Consider the following 21,304-nt stretch of genomic DNA (forward strand, 5'->3'; position numbering starts at 1 on the left):
TTTCAGCTGCAACCCATCACTGGGAAACACCCATACACTTATTCACACACACTAATACACTACGGACAATTTAGCTTACTCAATTCACCTATAGTTTTCCCAGTGATGGGTTGCGGCTGGAAGGACATCCGCTGCGTAAAAACGTGTTGGATAAGTATGGCGACCCCAGATTAATAAAGGGACTAAGCCGAATAGAAAATGAATGAATGAATTCACCTATGGCGCATGTCTTTGGACTTGTGGGGGAAAGTGGAGCACCAGGAGGAACCCACATGAACACGAGAACATGCTAACTCCACACAGAAATGTCAACTGACCCATCCAAGGCTTGAACCAGCAACATTCTTGCTGTGAGGGGACAGAGCTACCCACTGCACCACCGCACCACCATAAACTCATATTAATTTGAGTTGTTGTTTAAAATACCCGAATGTGTGAATGTGACATTTCATTTTTAAGCAGAGAATGTGCACCCGTGCATTGTTTGAAGTTATGGGGTTTTAAAGAAAAGAGCTGCCATTGAAGCATAACAGATCACATATTGAAGTTGACGGGGTGACGTAGTGACGCAGTTCAAATCTCGGCTCAAATGGCATTTCTGTGAGGAGTTTGCATGTTCTCCCCGCATTCACATGAGTTTCCTCCGGGTGCTCCGGTTTCCCCCACAGTCCAAAGACATGCAGTACAGGTGAATTGGGTTGGTTAAATTGTCCATAGTGTATGAGTGTGTGTGTGTATGAGTGTATGAGTGTGTGTGTGGATGTTTCCCAGAGATGGGTTGTGGCTGGAAGGGCATCCGCTGCATAAAAATGTGCTGGATAAGTTGCCGGTTCATTCCACTGAGGCATCCCCGGATTAATAAGTCGACAAGAAAATGAATGAATGAATGAATGTTTAAGTTGAGTGAAGAGCGGGACCATTGCATTATGGGTCAAACTAACATGGTGGCAGAAAGAAGCTAACACTACAGAGCCATAGAAAATGTATTCATCTGCATGGCCTAAGAGGACGCACACGGTAATTCTTGTTTAAGTCTGTTATACTTTGTGTACTTTGTCAGTTTACATGAACGAAGTTATGTGTAAAGACTGATGTTACTGGATTCGGAGTTGTCGTATATGTTCATATGCATACAAGCACACATTTAAATGAGAGACTGTGAAAAGGACTCTAAGAAATGCATATTTTGAATGCCATATGCTTTATTTCTTGTAGTTTTTACAGAGAGAAAGAGAAAAAAAATAAAAAAATAAAACAAAGACATCCGTCCAAAGCGTGGCTATCATTTTTTTAGACCTATGCAGCTATGAGGAGTAAATGACATATATATGTTTATGTTTTACTGTATTTTTGGTAAATTAAACACAGATATAGCCAAACATTCTTAAATCTGATTGACCTTTGAGTGTACATATTTACATTCTTGCTTTACATCCATATTTTAAATACAAAAAGCTCTATCTGTATCTGTTAACAGCCTCTTGTGCTCTTTGTAAAAAAGAAAGTTCTCCCAAATAAACAAGGATGAGAAAAGATTTCAGTTTTGAGCGAACTATCCCTCTAGCTGACTTACAGCAAGATGTTTAGTTTTGGGTGGGCAGTCATGGGGGATGAGCTCAGCGACCTGGCTTAAAGGGAATCACAGAAAGCATCCCAAGAGAGATGGAGGATATCAGTCCTGTCGACACCAACAGAGACATACATACCTCCCTAGAGAACAATCCCAGTCTCCAGTAAGTCTCTCCTCCAGCACACACAAACACACGTAAACACACACCCGTAAACACACACTCGCACAGGGCCTGTGAAGCTATGGAGCACACTGACATGAGTAACGAGACTGCTGTTATTGCACCACAGTGGGGGAAAAACACACACATTCCAGGAAATCTCCCACTTCCTGCCTGCAGCCTCCCAAATCTGTGTGGCGCTCGTCACCGTACCTGACCGAAAAGAGTGGTATCATGTCTACAGCATCAGTGGGGCTTGCAAAAAGCTGGGGAATGAAGAAGAAGTGGGTCTAGTGCATGTATAGGGAGATTTATGATGTGATTTGGGACTGCTGTGCTGCACCAGCGTCAGCAGAGGAGTTATAAACTGAGCTGACGCAGACAGAGACAGAGTCGGAGCTAGAGGGCGCTGGGAAGAAAACCTTCAGCTGTGGTGTGTTTCTCTCTGTTATGACGTGCCAGGCAACATTAACTCTTCCTGGAGGTTGTCCGATAAAAAGCGTCAATCTGTGATTCATAATTCTTGTGAATCTGTGATCTGTTGTTGCAATAATGAGCATGTGTTTTTTTTATTCTGTTAAACAACATTCTAAGCCTGTGGCAAAATTGTGTTTGGAAAAGCTCATTCTACTATAATAGCAGGATTTTACATGTTTTAATGCTCACAAAATTTGCAGCAATATTGAAATATTGTAAGAATTCTTATATATATTTAAAAGTTTTAATTTATAAGTTAATAAGTGTATCATATTTTAATATATATGTATATATATATATATATATATATATATATATATATATATATATATATATATATATATATATATATATATATATACATTTCCATATCTGTGTTTGCATAGCTGAATTTTCAGCATAATTACTTCAGTGTCACATGATCTTTCAGAAATCATTCTAATATGCTGATTTGGTGCTTTATTATTATTATTATTATTATTATTATTATTATTATTATTATTACCAGTATTAAAGGGACAGTTCTCCTAAAAAAGAAAGAAAATGTACTCACTGTTTGTCAAGTGGTTTTAAACATTATGAGTTTCTTTATTCTGTTGAACACAAAAGAAGATGTTTTAAAGAAAGCTGAAAACCACTGACTCTCAAAGAAAAAGAGGAAAAAAAATATTTTGGAAGTAAATGGTTTCAGGTTTCTAGCTTTCTTCAAAACATCTTTTTTTTTTGAGTGTGTGCGTGTGTGTGTTCAACAAAAGAAAGAAAGTTAAACAGGTTTGGACCAAGTAAAGAGTCAGTTTTGGGTGAAATGTCCCTTTATAAAAATTAAATTGTGTTTTTTTTAGGATGTTCTAAAGCAGGATTCTCAACCAAGTTCCTGGAGGACCACCAACACTGCATGTTTTGGATGTCTCCTTTGTCTGTCACACCCATATCAGGACTTTTCAGACTCTGCTAATGAGCTGATAATTTGAATCAGGTGTGTTTAATCAACACCAACCTGATTTCACCAAGTAGGACATGTTCCTGGATCTACGTTGATCCTGGAACAACATTCCGATCAACCTTTAATGTAAAGTTTAGGTTTATGCACTTCTACATGATTGATATCCAGCTATTATTTCCCTCTGATTGGGGGAATAATTTACAGTTATGGTTGGGTTTAGGGGTGGGGAATAAATTACATTTTTGAACAAAAAAGATGTTTGAGGATCAACATAGATGTAAATCCAGGATTGCATCATACTTGGCAAAATTAGGATGAGCATTTGATCAAGGATACATGGAAAGTGTGCAGAGCTGGTAGTCCTTCAGGAATGTGGTTGAGAAACACTGTCCCAAATAAAATATACTTCGTCTAAAAATTTTTTTTTTTTTTTTTGCAATTTCAAACTTATCAGACCCAAACTAGGTTTATTTGGAGTTTGTTTCTGCAGTAAAAAAACATACCAAAACAAACTTGTTGGAAAACACAGATGAACTATTAGTCAACATTTATTCATTCATTTTCCTTCGGCTTAGTCTCTTTATTCATCTGGGGTCACCACATCGCAACTTATCCAGCATATGTTAAAACAGCAACTTATCCAGCATATGTTTTACGCAGCGGATGCCCATCCAGCTGCAATGCAGTACAGGGAAACACCCATACACTCGTATTCACACTCATACACAACGGCCAATTTAGCTTATTCAATTCACCTATAGCGCATGTCTTTGGACTGTGGGGGCAACCGGAGCATCCGGAGAAGGCCTACACGAACACAGGGAAAACATGCAAACTTCACACAGAAATGCAAACTGACCCAGCCGGGACTCGAACCAGAGACTTTCTTGCTGTGAGGAGACAGTGCTAACCACTGAGCCACCGTGTTGTATTGTTCAAACTCTTTCAGTTTATTTCTTCTGTTCATCAACTGAAATCGACATCCAGGGGTAAACACTGAAAAGCTGCTTTATAGAAGTGCCATAAAACGCAATGAATGCTCAAATTACCTGTAACATCTGCCAACATTTGCAGCATCTGACCAAAGGTTTATTGTTACCTTTGGTTATACAGTATACAATTTTATAGAAATATATTGAGCAGAGTTTAAAATGCACTGGTGTTTAATTTCAAATCAAACAATTGATCATTTTTGGTGATTTGTTTCCCCTTATCTGGGCAAGAAACTTATTTTTCCACCTTCTTTTCCAAATCAGCACAAATTAATATCACACTGACATTACTGTAACCAACTGACAGACATGAATGAAGAACTGAAAGTCCTTGAGTAGGGATGTCCTGGGGTTTTCGAATGAAAGAAAACTAAAACAAAACAAAGAAGAGAGAAGCTTCTTCCCCACTGAGTGCAATCAGAAGCACAGGCTAAATACGCCACAGTGGAAAAACTGTCATTGTGAAATATGTGGTAAAAACATCTGTGAGCATCCTCCAATGGCTGGAACTGAGCAGGATGCTAACAGAAACACACTTCCCAGAAACTAAACCATCATTCCTGAAACGTTTGTTGTAGGAGCTGGGGAGAAAGTGTGTAGAGTATGTGTTTGTGTCAATCCTAAGCGTGTGTTAATGTATACCCAGTAGAGGGCAGTGTGAGACGATTCTGCTCTGACTTAGCAACTTTAACACAGAATAAACAAATAAACAAAGTTTAATTGTTATGATCTGCTCCGATGGGAATTTATGTGTTTTACAGTTTCCAAGAAACGCTTCACCTTCCCGTTGAATTGGTTCCCTCTTACTTAATGTTCTTTTTCATTGACTTTCCATGTTTTCTGTCAATCCTAAATTTATTGTAATGTTTTTGTACATTTATTTGAATTATCTTGGTCACCTGGGCATTATTAATACAAATACAACGCGTTGTACATATTCCTTAACCATTTTTAGCTGGGGAGGAGAACTGAAATGAAAATAAAGCATTTAAAGTTTGTCCTGTGTTTCGAGCATCATAATAACAGAACCTGACAGGAACTGTGGCGGACTAATTTTACAGTCAGAATTAGGATAAAGTTAAAGAATGAGTTTAAGAATGTGCTGGAATTGGTCAAAAACAGAAAAATCCTTGTGGGCATTCTTTGATGGCTGATATGGTGGCCAGTTGTTTGCGAGTAAGTAGGTGTAGTTAATCTTTCCCTTTGACCGGGAGTTAATAAGCTTTAATTAGTCAGTGTGGCAAGTCTGGTTTGGACCCCCATGTTAGCTAAACCATCTGCCAACCTTAATCATAAACAGATGGATTGAGCGGTGCTATACAGACAAACAGAAATACTGACAGGGAGATAGACGGAGGGATAGATGGGATAAACAGACAGGCGGACAGACAGACAGACAGACAGATAGACAGATTAGATAGATAGATAGAAAGATAGATAGATGGACGGACGGACGGACGGACGGACGGACGGACGGACGGACGGACGGACGGACGGACGGACGGACGGACAGACAGACAGACAGACAGACAGACAGACAGACAGACAGACAGACAGACAGACAGACAGACAGACAGACAGACAGACAGACAGATAGATAGATAGATAGATAGATAGATAGATAGATAGATAGATAGATAGATAGATAGATAGATAGATGGAACAGACAGAGAGATAGATGGACAGATGAACGGAGAGACAGAAAAAAATAGATGATGGATGGATGGATGAAAGACAGACAGATGGACGAATGGAGAGATGGACAGACGGATAGACTGATGGATAGATGGACAGGATATACAGATGGACGGACAGACAGACAGAAGGACAGATGGATGTTTGAATAGAATACAGAGAGATGGATGGATGGACAGACAGACAGAAGGAACAGATGAAAAATGAATAGATGGATGGATAAAAGACAGAAAAAAAGACAGAAAGATGGATGGACAGGATATACAGATGGACAGACAGAGAGATGGATGGACGGACGGGTGGACGGCGAGACAGACAGAGGGAACAGATGATGGATGGATGAAGAACAGACAGACAGTTGGACGGATAGATGTGTAGATGAAATGAAGACAGACAAATTGAGCAGATGATGGATGAATGGATGGAAGACAGACAGACAGCGAGATGGACAGACGAACAGACAGAAGGATTGATGGATGGCATATACAGATGGACAGACAGACAGAGAGATGAATGGATGGACGCATAGATGGAGAGACAGACAGACAGATGAACGAACAGAAGTGTTGAGGAAACAGAGACAGACATGGAACAGATGATGACAGATGTATGGATGGAAGAGACAGACAGACAGACAGACAGACAGACAGACAGACGGAAAGAGAGATGGACAGATGAACAGACAGAAGGAACAGATGATGGATAGATGGATGAAGGACAGACAGACAGACAGACGGATGAATGGATAGATGTGCAGATGAACCAGACAGACATGGAACAGATGATGACAGATGTATGGATGGAAGAGACAGACAGATAGATGGACAGAGAGATGGACAGATGAACAGACAGAAGGAACAGATGATGAATAGATGGATGTATGGACAGACAGACAGACAGACAGATAGAAAGACAGACAGAGATGGACAGACAGATGAGTGGATGCATTTTAAACAGAGAGAGATGGATGAATGGACGGATGGACAGACAGACAAAAGGAACGACGGACGGACGAACTGATGAATTAATGTAATACAGACAGAGAGAGGTGGAGGGATGGACGAACGGATGGCCAAACAGACAGACAAACAGAAGGAAATAATGATGGATAATTGGATGGATGGATGGACGGATGGATGGAAGACAGACAGACAGACAGTTGAACAGAGAGATGGACAAATGAACAGAAAGAAGAATGGATGGACAGAATATACAGATGGACAGACAGACAGACAGAAGGACGAACAGATGAGTGGATGGAATACAAACAGAGAGAGATGGATGGATGGACGGATGGACACATAGACAGACAGAAGGAACAGATGATGGATGGATGAATGACATGAATTAAAAGAAATGGACAAATTAATGTGTTGATGAAATACAGACAGACAAATGTAACAGATGATGGAGGGATAGATAGACAGCACAGTCTCTTTGTCTTCTGTGATCCGCTGATTCAGTCTGCCAAGAGTTTGTTTGCTGATCAGACAGTTTAATGACTTTAGCCAGTGTTCATCAGCTTGTCAGCTTGAGTCTTTGCTCCCTCCATTCATCCCTTTCTTCCTTCTTCTCCTCCCTCTCTGACACAGAAAAGCCAGGCCACATGACAAGGATCAGGCCGGCCACAGGGGGGAGAAACAGGAATGAATGGGGGTTTTAGGAGGGAGTTGTTGTTTTTTTTTTTTGCTGTGTGGGGCTAAAGAGTGCTGTGTGTGTGTGTGTGTGTGTTTATGTAACTGCTGCAGTGACCTGAGTGGCTTCACACCTGTCATCTACCGCAGCTAAGATGATTCACAGACCTCCCAGAACGAGAGTTTAGCGGCACACACTCCAGCTCAATCTCTTTACAGTGCCTCCAACACACACACACCATTAGATGAATGCTTGTTTCCTACATTTTGCCTTATATACACAGATGTGCACTCGATGATTGACCCTGTGTAACCTCTTGCTCTATACACATGGGGTATAAAACTTCTGCCCCAGTTGAGTGATTTGCCCCTATAGACTTCAGCCAGAGGCGTCACGTCAGATCGAGGGTGACAGCAGTCATATTATCAGCTTTATTAACGTGATCCATTATCATACACTCGCTGAACCAAATTCCACAGAGGAAGTTCAATAGTGCAGTGATGCAAACTGACACATCCATTGAGAATGCCAGACGTGTATAATGCTATACAGGGGGTAAAGTATTAGTTCACCCACAAATGAAAAATGTACTGTTTACTCATCAGCTGACTAAAAAAAGTATTTTGTGTCTCCAGAATGTGTCTGTAAAGTTTCAGCTCAAAACACCCATCAGATTATTTATTATAGCCTCCAGAACATTGGAATTTTCAGCTCTGAGCATTTTGTAGCTGTTTTTGTTGCTTGTGCCTTTAATGCTAGTTCTCCCCACCCACCGTTCCCACATGCCTGTCATAGTGTGCTTAAATCTCAGCCAAGGCTGCATCAGATAAACAGCACAATGACAGACATGAAGGAAGAAGATCTCACGTTTGTGAGAAATACTAAATACTACAGTAAGAACTTTCCCAATGATTATTTGATGTATTTGTTGTGGAGTTAATGTGCCGAAGAGAACAATTAGTCACACACAATGATTCCACAAAGTTTTTGCATGCAAATGTGACAGGATACATGTTAATATCCATGGCTGTATAGATATTCATTATGTTATTGTACAAAATAAACCTGATTTATTGGGAACAAACTGGGATTGAAGCGCATTCTTTTACAGCCCCGTTTTGTGGGGGGGTGGGGGGAGGGGGGGTGGCGATGTCGCGTGCGAACTGAAGAGCGGGGGATTGTGTCGCTGGGCCACTTCAGATCATTTTGGAAGGGCACTTTCTATCCAATACTAAAAAGGGCATGTGCCCTGCACAGGTTGAGCCCTATGTGTGCATGTGCCTGTTCTTTTATAATTGTACTGACATGTGGCTGTGGTGATAAAGACGGTAAAATTGCTGTAATTCATTACAAACATGCATTGTTTGAAAAACAATTTAAACTTGTAAAACTCATTCTTGATCACATTCGATGATGATTGATGATCACAGAGAGCTGAACAGATCTTTTAATCCCAGTTGCTTTTGGCAAGTCCTGTCTTGTTGATATGTTTATACGAGTTACTATCAAGACATGTTAATACGCATCTGTCAATCAATTCAGTGGCCGGGGAAACTGCACTCCTATGTCACGTCGTGGTGGGAATCAAAATGGAAGGGGTTTGGATCCGATTTTAAGGTCAGGAAATTTTAAAAAAGAGACTTATTGTGTTTATATCACTTCAATATGACTATTGACACACTATACCTACACACAGTTCTGTCCAAACAGCTCTCAATTGATAGTTTTCATCTTAGATGCCCTTTAATTCTTCATTTGAAATTATTTGTATATTTATATTGTTATGAAAACAAATCAGACATATGTAGTTCCTTTTCAATAATTAAACATGATGGAAAAAGTAGATCTACAAAATGATTAGGCAGCACTACTGTTCTGTGCAAACAGTTTCTTAAGCAGCATATCCGCACGATTTCTGAAGAATAATGTGATGCTGAAAATAGCATTGCCATCACAGGCATAAAATCCAGTTTCATTCATTCATTAATTTTCCTTCGGCCTACTTATCCAGGATATATTTAGATATATTTTATGTAGTGGATGCCCTTCCACAACCGAGTACTGGGAAAACACCCATACACTCTAGCATTCACACATTCCCTATGAGCAATTTAGCTTATTCAATTCTAAAATCCAATTTAAAATATGTTAACATCTGTAGAATATATATAATATTACACAAAATTATGTTTTACTGTACTCTTGATTTTTTTTGACTGCATTCTCGGCAAGCATAAAAACTTAAACTAAAATGTTAAGAAATCTTTCAATTTTAAACAGAAATGCACATATCTGCAAGCAAGCACATGTTTATACGTATTCTGTACATTCAAAGAAGGAAAACAGTGTCAGTCCTTTCAATTAAGCCTTGATTTATGCATTTAAGGTCCCTTTTTGACAGAGACAGCAGGGAGAGGGCATGAACCCTGCTAAAAAAAATCCAGCATGAATTCCAGGCTGGTTTGTGGCGGTTAGAGCCAGTATAGTGCTGGTCAAGCTGGTGAACCAGTATGAATCTCTCCTCAAGCAAATCTATGCTGGGGTTGCCCCCAATTTCCTTAGGCTGGACAGATACACCACAAGATAATCGGGCTGATTTTGAGCAGATTTCTCCCTTTCCAACAATCCTAATGTCCCGAATAGCTTGGGGGTTCTAAAGGTTATCTTATCAGATTTTCCTGTGGTGGGAGTTGTGTTAAGACTGACCTAATCGGCTCAGAAGAACGTCAGAGGCACTCCAACTGTGAATCGTAAATATTCAAGATGTTGACTATTTGTGATTTACAGTTGGATCGCCTCTGAGATTATGCATGGTTTATCTCCTCCCCTTCTATCTGACATTTTCCAGTTTAAATCAGTAGAAAATAGAGTGACTTGGGTTGCAGCTAGAGCTGATTGTTTTATTCCACTTAGAAAAACTTCTTTTGGTCAAGCTTGTTTTTCTTTTAAAGCATCACATCAGTGGAATTTGATACCACCATCTGTTAGAGAATGTGCATCTTTTACGTCATTAAAATATGATTTTAGGAAATTACTTCTTAATAATCAACAATGTGAACACTAGGCTTTTTGATGTTGTTGTTGTTTTGGGTATTTTCTGTTGCTTATTTGTGCATTGCTTTCAGTTTGAATTTTTATTGGTATGGCCTTTAACATCTGGCAACGGAACCACCAATGACAACTAGTCTTTGGGCTAATTTGGGTATACATTTACGTTCTTGGGGAATGTTGATTAATGTAAACTGTCCCTTGTTGTGAAAAATAAATTAAATGAATAAACAATTGGTTCTTCTTAGCCAATTAAGTCAGTTTTAACATCAGTAATTCTGAAGTGTGGGGCAAACCATGAAGACAAACCTGCATAAAAGTCATGTTCAAAAGATGACTTTCGCTGCAGTTCAAACCGCTTATTTAAAATGAGCTGAAACAACACAATTCTTAAGTTTTTTTTTTTTTGGGTGGGGGGGGGGCAACTTAATTGTTTCATGTTCAATCCATTTAAATTTATAAAAACAATTAAGTTAACTTAATCAATTTGTGTTAGGACAACGTGTAGGAATTGTGTTGAACCCAGCATTTTTTTGTACAATGCAGAGATCAAAACATGAAATGAAACAATATCCAAAGATGGAGAAGACAGAGGCATATCAAACACAGTCATGGTGCAGCACGAAAAGAAATGAATTTGGACGGCGGAAACTGGGGATTAGCTTGTCGATGTGTGGCACAGCACAAATGTTTATTTGTTTATTCATCTGTCATGTTTATTTTTAAGTCTAGGGGGATTCTGTGAGATTTCCTGAGTTCAAATTTGGGACTCTGGTTGGAAATATTTTGTTTTGTGTGATGTTTCGTCTTTCGTGGTAAACCACACACTGTAGAAACAAAGGGTCTTTGTCCTTTTTGTCCAATCTTTGTTTGTGGTATTTAACATTTTGAAAATCTGCAAAAAAATCTTTTAGTGTATTACCAAAGTTCCTGGGTACAAAATGCACATTTATTTATTTTTGTGGTCACCAACATTTTGAAAATCTTTAAAAATATTTAAGTGCAAACTCAGCTTATATTGATGATCATCAATGCTGGATTTTTCTGCAGAGAATTTATCAAAGCACAACAGAGGTAACTGGACCAAACACTTGCCAGATTCAAACCTGCATTTCCCACCAACCAACCATACCTGTCAACATTGGGATGTGAAAATAAGATATACTCCCCCAAAAATCTTTTAGCTGTTTCATTGGGGTGTAAATAAACAATTGAAATGGTCTGTAATAAGTTGTTATTATTGTATTATTATTGTTTACAAAGGACACAATAGCTTACATATACATTAGAAAAAAGCTGAAAATAAATAAAAGTTTAGCCTATTTAAATTAAAAGCTATTAAAAAGAAATTGGATCAAGTTATCAAATCTCATTAACCTTCTCTTCAATATATAACTTAAACATTCTGATTAAAGAGAAGCGAATGAATCTCTCATTTAGATTTTTCGTTTGATAACATTAAATAACAGAGGTGTCAATTGCACAGATTCATAATGAAAGCATTTGATTGCTTTCCTAACTGCTTATGCTCATTTAAGACAAAATTTGGTGTGTTTAAAAGAAAACCCACTGAGATTGACATGTAAAGATATTATTATTATTATTATTATTATTATTATTAATAATAATAATATGTATATGTCTATTCAAACATGCACCCAAAACCCAGAGAGACCACTTCCCCTCCACTTCAAATTGCGTGTACAGAATCCATTTGGGAAACAGCGTCTATTTATCAATTTGGAGCACGTCTGACAGTCACGCACCGCTACATAAAGCGGTGTTTGGAGACTGTTTGGAGGATTGCATAGAAGGGCAAGTGTATCTGTCTGTGAATTGCAAGACGGGGGCGTAAGATGAAAGGCGTAACTTGCAGTAAGTTAGAGGAGTAACTTAGTTATCGAGATCTCATTAAACTATGCGAGATGTCACAACGAGATGTTGTTGGCAAGATGGCGGAAATACTTAGAAAACATTCTCTGCAAAAGTGTTCAATGAATTTTCTCTAAATTTATCCACAACTAATTTATTTGATTTATTATTATATTCATTCAATTAGCAACTCCAGCAAGCAACTCCACTTCTTCATCTGTTTTGTCATAACAGTCAGCTTACTCAGCGTCGCTCCCTGTGGTTGCAATTAATAGTACAATGGTGAGCGTGCCAGGTATGAAAGCCTCCACAACTCGTGACTGTACATTAAAAACTGTGATTGTTGGGTTTAGGGTTAGGGAGGGTGTAAAAAATTAATAACAATGATGGTTGGGTTTATGTGTGGAGTAGATGTAGATATTAATAACTGATGTACAGTGCCATCTTCCCGACAACATAGTTTTGACATGTCTCCATAACTTTAAGTTACGCCTCTAACATACTACAAGTTACACTCCTAAGGAACTTTCGTGTTTCGCCCCTGTCTTGCAGTCTGCAGACAGACACAACTCTAGGAGAGGTGAAGGCGCCTTTAATGGAAAGAAACTAGGCAAGGGGCGTCCCCTGGTGATTTGGCGGTATTGATTGCATATTGGAAGGATCAGATATTTTATGTTTATTGCCACCCTTCGTATAAAGAGAATAAAAATACAGGAGAAATACGGGAAAATAACTTTACAGGATAATAGCAGAATAGAATTGCAAAATACGGGTGAATCCCGGAAAAAAAACAGGAGGGTTGACAGGTATAGCACCAACACAGGCCACAACTGACACCTTATTTTTTTTTAGATGACTAGATTTTTTTAGATCTTCTTCTAATTCATTCATTACTACAGCACTTGTGTAACCTCTAGTAGTCCTCGTGCTTTCTTGTCACCAATTGCAAAACTGTCTGCGAATTACTGAATTGAATTCTCCTTCGATACGCGTGACTCACTCAGAGTGCAAGGAAACACCGGCCAGCAACTAACCATCAGTTGTCACTTTCGAAAAAAAAACACACACCAAAAGGAGAAGTCCAGCAAAAACTAAGAGCGCTTAGTTGGCGATTCCTATATTCTGCATAATTCCAGACACGCGCTTGCGGTCTGCGCTAAAGCTTCCTCAATGGTGATGGCACTGACCCATATTGACTTCAGCATGAGTGAATGTTACGTGCCATATATGCTGAATGTATGAGTGCATTGACCCCAGTCCTTGATCACTTGACTACAAAGGTTGTGAAGAGGCTTTGCTGTGTCAAGCAGAAAAAATCAGCAGCTATATCAGCATTTATGGCAAGCAGAATATGCAGAACGCCCTGACCCATCTTGAACTTTGGCCACCATTTTCATCATTAAGGCAACAAAAACAAAGCCATTAACGACCATTAAAGCCCTATCAAACTTTAACAACCAGGTTCTGTGACTGCAGTGAAGGATATATGAGTGCAGCAAGGTTGTAAAGTGCTTTAAGTGATATAACCGTGAAAGCAGAAGAGTTACACAACTCTGGATTCCAGTTTAAAGCAGTTGTGGATGGGAACAATAATCGCAAGATAACTTGGAAAATGGAAAGAGTGAGAGGGAGTGAGAATGTCATGGCCGGGGTGAAGGGTGGTCGGGGTCCCTCATGGCAGAGCTGAGAAAAGAGCGTTTCGGAGCTGTGGAAGACAAAGTCATTTTGTGCTGGTCTGTGCATGTGCGGGTTTGGTATTTAATTGAATGTGTTTGAATGGATGTGAATGAGTGCGCACGTGTGTGTGAGCTATGTTGAGTATGTGTGTGGACTGCAGGGAGCTCTCTATGGCCTCACTGTCAGAGGAACAATATGCTGTCAGAGGAACAATACTCGGAAACTCTCCAGTGTGAGAGGAAGAGACTTGAGGCAGGATGCTGGATAAGGATGGATCTTTCTTTTTTGTCTCTCTTTCTGTCAATCTCACTATGTCCTATTATGCCTGAGCGTTACATACTACACAGTACAACCCAACAGTCAACTTTATCAAATGAAAGGAGTGTATTTAACTTAAAATTTACTGAAAGTTAATTCTACTCATTTAAAAAAGATTTTTGAACTCAGTGTTGAAGGTAATGAGTTAACTAAATACCTCATTACTTCAACTTAAATGGAGTAAGTTCACAATACTCAAATGGTTTGTAGCAATTGGTTTCCTCAACCGGTTTGAGTTGCCTTAACTTAATGGGTTTTACAGTAATCAGTTGGGTTGTGTTCTCTTCATTTATTGGGTTTTACTGTGCTCAAACTGATTTGTTTACTCAAATGGATGTGAGTAAATGGAAGGTTTTGAACTTAAATGGGTTGTTGCAATCGGTTTCCTCAAATGGTTTGAGTTATCTTAACTTATTGGGTTTTACAGTGTGGGCCATTTTATACCTCAAGTGAGCTTGAAAAGGTTTCAAATCACAAATGCTTATAACGTCTGCTTGAATTTGAAAAGAAAAGTAAAAACGGTTATTTTGAGAAATATTATTACAATATTTCTACAAAAATATCAGCTTTTCTTAACGTCACAAAAATAAAAACAGCACACAGCAGCTTTAATAGCCAGAATTTTTACTATTAAAAATACTTTCGAAACTATGAAATCATTTTTAATTTAACAGTAACAACTACCGTATTTCATTAATTATAGTGTTAATATACCAATGTTTTGTAGTATTAAAATCTACACATTGTACCTTTGTTACACATGCAAAAACACAAGCAAAGGCATGTAGTGATGAGAAAGTCATGTAATGAACCAATGCTCGTCACAAACTACCTTTCCACAAACAGAAAAACTTTCTAATATTGAAGGTACCCATTTACACAACTACTAAATACCTTTATGGTAACACACAACACTAAAGTAATGCAATAAATATTATATATAGCAACATTACATGCATAACATAAAACTCTAATGTGCATCACAAATGAAAAAAGTAATATCATTGAATGTCAACAAAAAACCATAAAAATTCAAGAAAGGATTTCTGGTAAAGCAAAATGACAGTTATTCACTGTATATAATAAGGAAACTTACAGTTAACCATGGATTTTACCTGTAGCATTTTTACAGTTTTTTTTTTTTTTTTTTACCATAATTCCGGTCAGAGCTGGATTATTAGCAGCTATTATTTAGTTGTAGTGCATCACAGGTAAAGTGTTACCCAGAAAAATAAAAGCAAATTTAATTCTAATAGAAATGTAGATTCCCAGTTGTAGATTTTTTTATGTAATTCAAAATATTTTATTTTGAATATGTAACTGTTGTGTGAGTATATTTTAAGGCTGCACAATATATCGCAAATGTATCATTATCATAATAGTAGTATATGCAATATACAATTTACATAAATTTGATGGGGCCTTACTTTCTTTATCCCCACGTCTCCAGTAGCTGCAGTTCTTTTATTGGCTGGATCGGCCTAAAGGTGAATCTGAAAATAAATACTAATGGCAGGAGTCGAGATGAAAGGAAAATGACTACAGCTAACCAGAGCCAGAATATCTGCTAATGTTTTTACTCTGGGTTGTACAGACTAAAGGTTTGCACCATGTCTGAATTAGAATTGATTAGATCTGAAAAATATATTTTATCTGTTTATTTTAATATCATTACATAAAAAATGATTTAAAAACAGAGCTAAAAAGTCCCACTTTATATTAATACTACTAATACTAATACTACCTTTCATAGGAATTAATAGTTTGTTACAATGTACTTATTGTGTAAATACATGTATTTACTGTGTACTTCTGCTTGATTAAATACATGTATGTAATTACATATGTAATTAACTTTTGTAATTACATTTGAAAATACACTGTTGACCATCCCTTACACCTTAACCCACCCTTAAACCTACCCAAACCACCAAACCTGTCCATAACCCAACCCCTATCCCAACTCAAGAGCACCACAAGTGTTCTCGAATACATTATAAACACAAGTACATTTTATCTTATTTTTTTATGTAAGTACATAGTAGTTTGGGACACTTAATATAAAGTGGGACCCAACATTTTTCTAGTGAAACATTATATTATAAGAAATATAATTATCGCAGTACTCAACAACAATATTACACATCGCATAATTTTCCAGTATAGTGCAGCCCCAATGTAATACTAACAACTGATTTAATAATAAATATAGTGTAGAATTGCATTGTCAGAGCAACACAACAACAATAATAATAATAATGATTATTATTATTATATTAAATTATGCACATTAAGGCCTTTTTATTTATTGAAGCACACAGAATAATTAATACATTTATCTTTCACCTTTGTAAAATGAAGCCGTTTCTAATATGATCTGTCAAACACATGCACACACTCTGCGTCCATCAGGCCCGTGCAGAGACCGTCCAAAGGGCATGTGCAGGATAAATTTTTGGAAGGGGGGGGGGGGGGGGGGGTTGTTGTTGCGCGCGTACTGAAGAGCGGTGTTGTCGCGCGCAACTGAAGGGCGGGACCGAGGGTGTGCCGCGTCGCGGGGGCACTTTTGATCATTTTGGAAGGGCACTTTCTATCCAAGACTAAAAAGGGCATGTGCACTGCACAGGTTGAGCCCTATGTGTGCACGTGCCTGGCATCCATCATTCATAACTCCACCTTACAGCGCTCTCTCTCTCCAAAGCGAGAACATTATATTGCTGAGTCTCTTTCTGTATAACACAATAACACTGTTTCCCTGAATTGAAACGTACAGTTCTGGTCAGCGCTGGTCAGACAGACGGAGTCACCAGCGGTCAGCATGACTATTGAAAAAGCGCTGACAGAGAAAGCTTTCCGGCTCTGAAACCCCCACACACCATTACCACTGGCACATACACACACAAACACACCACATCCCCTGAACAACCTCTGCTGCTTCTTTTATATGTGGTTAAACGACTCAGGGGCTTTCTGGAGGCCCACATTCACTCTTGTGTTTCCTTTTCATCCCTGAAGATGATTCAGCTTCCTTAAATGTTTGGCTCCTGCTCAAAACTGCTAATCTAGGACATTTTATATACAATGGAATTTTAACAAGTGCAATGCACTGGGTAATACAAACTTGTTTACTTCAGTGTTCTTACACATGAACAAATTTAAAACTAGCATTCATAAAAAAATTCCTCTTATTGACATCCATGAGTGTTAAATGATTTAAGGAGGTTTTATTTAGGACTACTTGTGAGGCAATTTGATTCAGTACAATTGATTCATTCCAATTGCACATGCTATACCGGCACCACCACAAATCCACTGACCAGTTATTTTAGTGAACCAAATCCACTCCAGGTGACCAGTGGAGTTTGATTCCCTAATGAACAATTCTTATGATTCAGTTCAATTTGGCAAACTACAATCATAGTTGAACAAAATCCCAATGAATGAGTCTTATGAGTTGGTTCTTTTAGTGAACCAAATCCAAGTCATGTGACTGATGGAGTCCATAACAAACAATTCTTAAAAATCGGTTCTTTTAGTGAACCAAATCCATGCAACTGATGCATTTGATTGACACTCTCACAGCAGGGCAGGTGGAATCTGATTCTTCATGAACAAGAACCGCTACCAGTGTAGTGTGATTCAACAAGAAATTAATCATGAACAAAGTTCTGTTAGCCTATTAGTTTGGAAACAGACCAATGGCCTTCTTTTCATTGGTCTTGGTGTGTTTGCTTGTTGTTTGTTGTGGACCAATGAGATGGCAGCATTCACACCTATTCATATGAACTGCACTAAAAGAACAATTGGAACAATTGAGTTCATGTCAATGAAACCAAACCGGCCAAGTGTGAACACATGAACCCAAACACAAAGTGAGATTCTATTTCATTAAAAAAGTGTGAAATATATATTCAAAAAGGCGGCAACACCAAAAGCTCCACAAATGCCAATTTATTCAATTAAAAAGGCTGATACAAGGCTTGTATCAGGCTTTTTTATTTAATAAATTGGCATTTGTGGAGCTTTTGGTGTGTGCTTTTGTAAAAAGTGTGAACAGTCATTAAAATGCTGATGAGCACAGAAAAAGTAAGCTGTGGTCAGCTTCCAAACAAACTCTGATGCAGCTGAAATGAAACATGAACGCATGCATGAACCATCTACAAGTAAACTAAAAACAGTACAAACTAATACAAGATGTGAGTATTAAAATGACAGTGTAAATGGTAAGCAAATAGGACCAAATGTGTAGTTTTAGCTTTTGATACAGACCAAACAAACCAAGAGAATCCAATTACAAGTATGAACCCATGCTAAGTCTAAAGTCCAGCTGAACAAGGTTAATGCTATTGTAATGTGGAATGTAACTTTTTAAGGCAACATGACTACAATATACAGTTGAAGTCAGAATTATTGGCCCCCTTTTCATTTTTATTTATTTTTTAAATATTTCCCAAATTATGTTTAACAGAGCAAGGACATTTTCACAGTATGTCTAATAATATTTTTTCTTCCAAAGAAAGTCTTATTTGTTTTATTTCAGCTAAAATAAAAGCAGTTTGTAATTTTTTAAAAACCATTTTAAGGACAAAATTATTAGCCCCTTTTCGATGTCTACAGAACAAGTTATCGCTATACAATAACTTGCCTAATTACCCTAACCTGCCTAGTTAACCTAATTAACCTAGTTAAGCCTTTAAATGTCACTTTAAGCTGTATAGAAGTGTCTTGAAAAATGTTAAGTCAAATATTATTTACTGTCATCATGACAAAGATAAAATAAATCACTTATTTCGAGATGAGTTATTAAAACTATTATGTGCAGAAATGTGTTGTGAAAATCGTTAAACAGAAATTGAGGTGAAAAAATCATTTAAAATTTAATAATTCAGGGGGGGCTAATAATTCTGACTTCGACTGTATGTTGTTTAGGATTTTACATAGACTAAAATCCAAACGCAAACGCATCATTTGAGTTTTGGTTCTTCAACTCATCAGTTCTGAAAAACCTCAACCAACAGAGCCCAACATATGCGTACACAACAAAGAACCAAACCAGCAAAAAAAGCAAATGAAAAACAATGTGCAAGTTACTAACCCAGTATCGAGGGCCGGTCTCCGGGGACCGTGGCTGGTACCTCTGCAGGGCCACCCCTCCATCCCCATCTATATCCAGGAGCTGTGGGACGGGTGGCCAGGGGAGCAGTGATGCCAGAGGGTAGTGCGATATCATAATGCTCGGGAAGGTTGCCCACACATGCTCAAGGCTGTAGAGAACCAGCACTCCAGTATCAAAGGCCTGTGTGTTAACGTCTCAGGAGGGTTTTATCACTTGTGGTCGTCCAGATCGTGCCCTTGTGTCCGTTTGTGTAAAGTGGAAACAGTCTGCGTTTAGAAGTCCAATAAAGTCTCTGTCTCTCACCCTGAGTCTAATTCGAGAAGAGCTTGGTAGTCTCTCTGCTGTGGCCACATGAGTGATTAAAGTCTATTGTTTTTCCCTCTCTCTCTCTTCAAAGTAGGAGGAGGGTTGAGCGATAAGCCCTGCCCCTGAACTAATACCAATAGTGTGTAGAAAGAGGGAGAGAAACACAGGAAAAGAGTGAAAAGAGGGGTTAAAGTGGGTTCAAATGTTGAAGGAGAAAAACTAAAAGGAGGTTTGAACCAAACAGTTATTTTAAAACCTACCTAGACTAGACTACAGACTACATATATATATAAACTATATATATTTTAATTTACTATAGCTAATAAAAGAGTTACACCTACATTTTTTTCCTGCATGTTCAAACTACAGTACTTATTTAAAATGAACACATATCTTAAGATTTTTGGGGGGCAACCTAATCATTTTATGTTTAATTCACTTAAATGTAAGTTGTTGTTTTTTTACTTTATTTATAGAAGTATTTATGAAAACATAACACTCAATAGTGTACTTTATGCATATATGTAAACAAAATTATCTCTTGTTATTACCTGATACTAACTAGAACATGCGCCAAAGCACTAGCAAACAAAACAGCAATTTTACAGCTCCATCAAAAAATAAACAATAAAAAAGGTCCTACTTTATATTAAGTGGCCTAAACTGATCTGTATTTACCCTGAAATTACTAATTTGTTACAAAGTACTTATTGTGCAAATACATACCCTTACATTGTATTTATGCTTGATTAAATACATGCATGTAACTACATCTGTAATTAACTTCTGTAATTACATCTTTAATTACATTGCTGACCACCCCTTACACCTAAAAACCACCCTTAAACCTACTCATACTACCAAACCAGTCACTAACCCTGCCCGTATCCACCAGAAGTGTTATGCAATAAATTCTTCATTCATTCATTTTCTTTTCGGCTTAGTCCCTTTATTAATCTGAGGTCGCCACAGCGGAATGAACCGCCAACTTATCCAGCATGTGCTTTACACAACGGATGCCCTTCCAGCTGCAACCCATCTCTCTAAAGAAGGAGAACATGCAAACTCCACACAGAAACGCTAACTGATGCAATACATTATGAATACAGTAAATAGATTGTATTCATATTTTGAAGTAAGTGTATCATTTTCTTGGCCAGCACCATGCCAAACAATCATTAGAGAGAGTTTTGGATGTTTAGGGCAAGTTAAAGCCTGGTCTGAACATCCAAACAATGCTAATTCCACATCAATTTTAATCTCCATTTCAAAAGCCTGGGAATAAAGTCCGGAGATACTTTTCCAAAATTCAGATATACTTCTGGACAGGACCAGAATATATGTATCCTAGTATAGATAGAAGGATACAGCTTATTAAGTTTGGCATTTGTTAAAGTATGGTAAAAGACAACATATCCAAACAAGTTAAAAATCCAAGTACAAAAACACCAATGTAAAACCAGCTCACCCTACTGTTAATTAAAAGCTTGTACTA

At 38.0% G+C, this 21,304-nt stretch overlaps 1 protein-coding gene across 2 annotated transcripts in view; it reads right to left on the reverse strand.

Moving 5' to 3' along the window:
- rgl1 (ral guanine nucleotide dissociation stimulator-like 1) overlaps window positions 1-19,864 on the reverse strand; it is a 59,097-nt gene extending 39,233 nt beyond the window's left edge. The window contains exon 1 of one of the 2 annotated variants that reach the window (XR_015496954.1): window positions 19,483-19,864. Coding sequence is in view for 1 of the 2 variants with exons in the window: in NM_205637.2 (NP_991200.2) it covers window positions 19,483-19,617 (135 nt within the window). In the remaining variant the exon portion in view is untranslated. The remainder of the gene's footprint in view (window positions 1-19,482) is intronic. The other variant, NM_205637.2, reaches the window with a different exon arrangement.
- Between the last annotated feature and the right edge of the window lie 1,440 nt (window positions 19,865-21,304).

Source organism: Danio rerio, chromosome 8 (assembly GCF_052040795.2).
Source record: "Danio rerio strain M-AB ecotype USA chromosome 8, GRCz13ab, whole genome shotgun sequence".
NCBI classification, from domain to species: domain Eukaryota; kingdom Metazoa; phylum Chordata; class Actinopteri; order Cypriniformes; family Danionidae; genus Danio; species Danio rerio.